The sequence below is a fragment of the Limulus polyphemus genome, unplaced genomic scaffold (assembly GCF_000517525.1).
Source record: "Limulus polyphemus unplaced genomic scaffold, Limulus_polyphemus-2.1.2 Scaffold657, whole genome shotgun sequence".
NCBI lineage: Eukaryota > Metazoa > Arthropoda > Merostomata > Xiphosura > Limulidae > Limulus > Limulus polyphemus.
The window spans coordinates 286819-293597 of NW_013666267.1; the positions used below are offsets into that span (position 1 = coordinate 286819).

A 6779-nucleotide genomic window follows, 5' to 3' on the forward strand; every position below is an offset into this window, starting at 1 on the left:
ATGAACATCAAATAGTACACTGAGTTAACAAGAACCACATAGCATGAACATCAAATAGTACACTGAGTTAACAAGAACCACATAGCATGAACATCAAATAGTACACTGAGTTAACAAGAACCACATAACATGAACATCAAATAGTACACTGAGTTAACAAGAACCACATAACATGAACATCAAATAGTACACTGAGTTAACAAGAACCACATAACATGAACATCAAATACACTGAGTAATATCCATTATGGTGTACTTTTCAACAATAAAGTTTTTAAAAGGACAACAAAACATAACTACATATAGACCTGTACTGCATGTAATTAATACTAACTTAATTTCACAGCAGATTAACTACTTTTCAATTTCTAGATACAACATGTAAATTAATATACACATTATTTTATAATATCCTAACACAGTACAAATTTTAAAGGTTCAGGATGAATATTATCAAAGATATCATCATACAGTAAAAACAATCTGGATTTCCTGGTTATGTGATTAAAATGAACACAAGCATTATTCCACAGAACACTAAGCTAAATGAGATTAATGCAAACATCACTGTATATTGGCTTAAATCTAATTCCTAAAATACAGAACGGAAAGCAACATAAACCAAACTGAACCTTAATTTCTAAAATACGAGTTGAAAATGAATAAAAACTTCATTACCCCAAACCTGATTTCAAATGTACAAGATACAAAGATTAACACATACTTCCTTCTACAGTATGCTAACTTAAGCACAACATTAGCTTAAACCAGGTTTTCATGTACATAGTGAATATCAAAACATGCTTAATTCTACAGTAGATTAACACTATTTCTAAATGGAAGATATCACAATTTATATTTTAATATATATTAACTTATTCAAATTTTTAATAAACATACTAAATAAGATTTATTAATGATAATCTTGCTTAATAAAAGTTTTAAGGTTTCATAAAAAGTACTAACACAAACCTCATTTCACAATAAATAAACCAAACCCAACTTTCTAAGTAAACATATGTGATGATAAATTGATTTAATATGGATGGGCAAAGAATGAATATATATATATATATATATATATATTTTAAATGAAAATGTCTACTGAAATTGCTGGAGAATAATTAACTTAAAGCAGGTTTTCCATGAAAACTAGAAAATTCAAATTTATAAAAATATTACACAAAGAAGTGAAAATATTTCCATTAAGTTTCTTTTGTTTACTGCATTTGTTATTTTTCTTCAGTTTTCTATTTTGATACATTTACATTTGTTTAGGTGCCAGTGTTTATCATACAAATTACTTCAGGTATATACTTTGACAGTCTAGTTAAATAAACTTTGTATTGACTTCTGTACCAGTCTCTTTACTTTCTTACATCTGTGTGTGTGTGCATTTTTGGGGGGAAATATATAGTATTGATATTTCTTTTTATTTCAAACCTTATCTACATGTGTTTCATATATACTGGAGTCAGTTTTACACACACATATATAGGTAAAGCAAAAATTGTGTCTAGTCACACTGTAAGAATTCAAAGAATAACTTATTTCACTATTATGAAAAACAACTTTTTTTTACTTACACTTCATCCTGCAAAGTTTCAAATAGATCAAATTTGTCATAAACATATACTATATAAGCAGCTCTAAAAATAATTTGAGGTATGAAGCTGGAAATTTTTTACGATGCATATTTTTTCTATTTTTTTTTTACTGGTTACTGAAGACAAGTCAATTAAATGAGAACATATAAAGCTTAACTTAGGCTTTGAAATAAAGGTATTTAGTCATCTATTATATGTAGTTTTTCTTATACCTCTACCATTACTGCCTAAGTATTTTCTTTCAATAATGAAGTTTCTACAAAATAAATCTATATAAAGTATATTTATGGTAAAGTTTCATGATTTCACTTTTTGATCAATACATTTTGAAAATTAAGTCTTGTGAAATAATTTATAATAAACATGACACTATTCATTATAATTACATATGATACATAAACTAAATATAAAAAAGATAACTCCTTTGTTAGACACTTCTTTGAATGTTATAATTCAAGCAGTACTTCTTAAGAGCATGATAAAAATAGAGGGAAAACTATTAAAAAAAAAGCTAAAAATACACCATGAAGGCCAATGAGTGGAGAAAAGTGGATCAGAAAACTCATATGAGTAATTGCTAATAAACAGATTCCAAGATGAAAAAAAAAAGTGAACAGACTACAGTGTTACAATATTAATTACCCAAAAAAGTAATGTCCTGTTATGCATCTTGCATGTTATTATAAGTATATATCCAGCCATTCTAAGTATGTCACCACAAACGTCATTTTCCAAAATAACCAGTGCACAAAAGAATAAAAATTACCACAAGGACATTCTAAAAATAAACTGTAGTGAGATGACAGACACCCCACACTAGCTTTTAATGTTAGATGTTTACACATACATACGTAACTATAATTCTTCATTTCAAAAATTGTAATAAACTTAAATTAACATAGGCCCTCTTCTTTGGCACAGAAACAAAAAGCACAAGGCTATCTATAAAACACTTTAGATTGTATAATTTGAAAAAGAAAAAAAAGTAAGATGTATTTCCTTAAACATGCATTAATCTTTTTATTTAAAAACATAGGTATAACACATTATAAATCATTCCTGAAAAATCTGGTCTATTAAATCATGCATACAAACAGAAGCTGAGTCAGCTACAAAATAAATTAGTTAAACTTTATTTTTTTTAAGTTCAAAAATATAGTTAATTTTTGATTTCTAAATTTTAAGCATATTGAAAATTAATATAACAATGGTAACAGTTTTCTTAAAAGCATAAAAATATTTTTTAAAATCAAAACATCACCTTCTGACTTTTTTAATGATTTAAAGAAAGATAAACAATTATTTAATTGCACATTCCTTTTTGCTGAATGACTGATTTTCTTCATATTACCAACCCTAGTTTTAAGATGTCTTTTAATGTTTCGAAGTTCTTTTGCACATACTAAAACAAAATTTGTTAATAGATGGGAGTTACTCTTTTGTTAACTTAGATTATACAGCATTTGGTCAAACTGGTTTGTATGCTTTGAATCAACTGAAATTAAACTTACAATAAGGAATAGAAATTCTAATTCTAGGGAAAACATAATTAAAAAGATATTAAAAGAATACAATATTACATGCCTTGGATAATTCTGGAGTCATATATTAACCCCTTTCTCAATACCAAAAACAATCTGTGAATTTCCTAATTTTACGTGTAACATTCTCAATCCTGCAGTTGTTACAAATCTGCAACATTGGGTTTAAATGCTGTGACTAATGATATTCTTATTTTTTAACAGATGGCAGATGACACTTTTATCACAAGCATGCTGTGTCAAGGGTAATGCATAACCAAGAATGTTAGATGTTTTTCTCACTTCACTTTTACGTGTTAGTACAAAGATACTGTATAAACAAGAATAGTAACATTACAAATATTTTATGATTAAAAGGGCCTTCCTAGATACAGTTGTCAGCATGTTTCACAATTCTAAATATTATGCAAATAATTAAGTCAATGAAAAAATTAAAATGTTGGAAAACTGCTATCAATGTGTTTATACTTAACAAATTATTGCTAGTTTTTAAAGATTCCAAATTTCACTATTTAATGCACCAAATTTCCAAATTCAAAAGAAGCTGGACACATTTTAAGGGAGGTAGAAAATTTTCTGCATGTACAACTAGGACTGTTTACAACAAACCTTAAAACAACAGGTACATTTAATTATTCTTCAGAAATTCACAAAAAATACATAATGTCAAACATTGCTAATTTAAGTATACAAAACAGATTTTTTTGAATGTGATTTTAAAGAAAATTAGATAAAAACACATTAACTATACATGAATATGTTGATTTCTTGGATAGTTTGGTCATAGAATTTTAATCTTTACAGTGCCAGTTTTAATATACAACCTTTAAATGTTAACATTTAAGAGAATAATGTTAACATTAGTAAATTTTTTTAACTTGGTTTTTTGCACAATAATGTTAAAGGTATTTTTACATATCTTTTTACTTTTTTTTTACAACCAATCGGTCCAATTACTTATGGGTTTTTTTTTTATAAACTAACAATGTCACAATCAATTCAGACTGACATATCTATTTTTAAGTCATTCTAAAAAGAATTGGATAGACAAAGGTCTTTCGTACTTCAATTCTCAGGTTTCTCATGTTGTTGTTTATGAATTGCCTGAATTCTCAGCAACATTATTTTACATTTGAAAATCATGATTCTCAGTTATTGTTTTTTTGGACAACAAAATTACAACAGACTTTTTGAAGCACATTCATAACAAAAATCTATTTAGATTGGATGCCATTTCCATATTGACAGCTTAATTCCTTTAACTTTAATACATGTGTACTTAATATCAAGATTTGCATAACTAATATGACTACTGGTTCCTTTTATTTGTTTGTTTGGAATTAAGCACAAAGCTACACAATGGGCTATCTGTGCTCTGCCCACCTCAGGTATCGAAACCCAGTTTCTAGCATTGTAAGTCCGCAGACATACCGCTGTGCCACTGGGGGGCCTGGTTCCTTTTAAGAGTTTTTCCCATGAATAATTCTCCATCACAAATGTCAAAATCTCTAAAATTTACCAGTGCTTTGTACCTAAATGCCTTATAATAATAATCACACTCTTTGTTAATGCTGTTAATATTGATGTATGATGATTAAATGTGTCTAAATTATGGAATTTTCATATGTCAAGTATGAGAACTCTTTAATATATAAAGTTAATTATCAGATAACATGTAACAATCACAGCAGGTGCTGAGACAGTTTGAGGAACATGTAACACATATTATTTTGAGAGAATGGACTCTTTAACAACAAGAGAAGTCTGCATACATCAAACCAAGATCACTCATAGAATACCAATAGGAATAATTAAAAAAAAAAACGTTCCTACAATTTTCATCACAACACAATTTAATGCTTATTCCCAAGTTAAATATAGCAAACTTTTGTACTGGAAAAGAAGAACAACTTATTTTTCATTTAACTTTACATATCACAGTTCATATATTAATATACAGCAAATAAACTGATAAGTAGGTTATCAAAAAAAAATCCAACAGTTTAAATTTTTTTCAATAGTGTTTCACATAAAATGTAACACATAACAACACATATGAGAAAATTAAACACATTCATCACATCTATTAAAAAACAATATAGATTTTGATTTTTCACTTGAGGAACATGATGTTTACTCACCATGAAAATCCCAGATCTGAACATTCTTCAGAGAGTTGTGGATAAAATACAAGTTGCCTAGGGCCTGAGTAGATTAGGAAACATAACATCAATATAACCAGAAAACAAGCACTCATACATCATATTTTAACAAAGTTAACTCTGTAACAAAGTTTGAAACACTAATCTACAGAAATAGTACTACACTGTTACATAAGATCATAAGATTACAAATCAACATCTGTAATGTAAAAACATGTAAAAGAAGATTCCACATCATTACATATTTATAGATTAAAGTGAAAGATCACTTTCTATAACATCAGTAAATTAAGATTCAAGATTAAATGACTGACATTTTCTTATAGATGTATGATTTTTCATTAGAAAATTGACACTACTAATTTATCATTTAATATTTCTTTATCTTAATTTTTTCAGAAAAAAAAAAAGACAATCCTACAAAGAAATTTAATACACTGAACAAGTTCAATTTGTGAAATACATGTACTAGAATTTCATGAGAAACTTATACCATTCCTACAGTAAAGTTACACCAATTTTTAATTACATAACTGTTAATCACCTACCATTTGTATTGTCAGCATAGGAAATACTGTCCAACTGTTATTCACTTACCATTTGTGTTATCTGTATAGGAAATATAGTCCAATTGTTAAGCACCTACTATTTGTCTTGTCAGTATAAGAAATTTAGTTAGGGGCTCTGATTTTTGGGTTTTATCCACTCATTAATAGCAAAACAAAAATTTATGCCAAGCTTGCGTTTCAGGAAGAAAATCTTAAACCAGTTTTAACTGTGCAGAAAAAAACTGGAAAGAGATGGTACACAAGATGTACCGCATTATAAAAGTCAAGCTTTCCACTTGCTTGGATTACAGTACCGAGGTCGCACCAACAGAAAAGTGCAGTAAAATTTTAGAAATGCTGTCACCTAAAGATGTTGCTTTTGTGAGGCAATCCATTAATGAATTTTGTGTAGTCCCGAGTGAAAAATGGAAAGGAATAACTGAAAGGAATGTGTCTACCACTGTAAAGAAGCCATGGATGCAAACAAGAGTGCCGAATCCTTTCCTGAAGTCAGTTCAGAGTCATGAGTTTTACTACTACAAGAAAATGTTTTCTCTTGGGGAAGATAACTGAAGCTCTGCACTCAGAATTCAGTCAATACACAGCAGAACCTTCTCTAAACAATCCAAAATTCACAGCAGTGAGATACTGGAAGGATGCTGCAGATAGATACCCAGCTCTGCCTGCAGCGGCATTAACTTCACTCTGCATTCTGGCTGGAAGTGTAGCAGTAGAGCATTTCTTCAGTAAACTGCACTATACTCAAAGACAATACCATATTAAAATGTCCAAAAATACAAATAAACAGCAAATAATGATATATACACCTGGAAAAAAGTTAAGCACCCCTAAATATTTTCCAGGATTGCTTATTGAAAATAAGGTTTAATTTTCATGATGTTGAGCAATGTTCGTAATTTC

The 6779-nt window shown here is 28.6% G+C and overlaps 1 protein-coding gene across 1 annotated transcript in view; it reads right to left on the minus strand.

Annotated features, from left to right (window-relative positions):
• LOC106459760 (type I inositol 1,4,5-trisphosphate 5-phosphatase-like) overlaps window positions 1–6779 on the minus strand; it is a 104881-nt gene that overhangs the window by 58951 nt on the left and 39151 nt on the right. The window contains exon 5 of the mRNA XM_013919414.2: window positions 5290–5353. Within this exon, the coding sequence (XP_013774868.2) occupies window positions 5290–5353 (64 nt within the window). The remainder of the gene's footprint in view (window positions 1–5289; window positions 5354–6779) is intronic.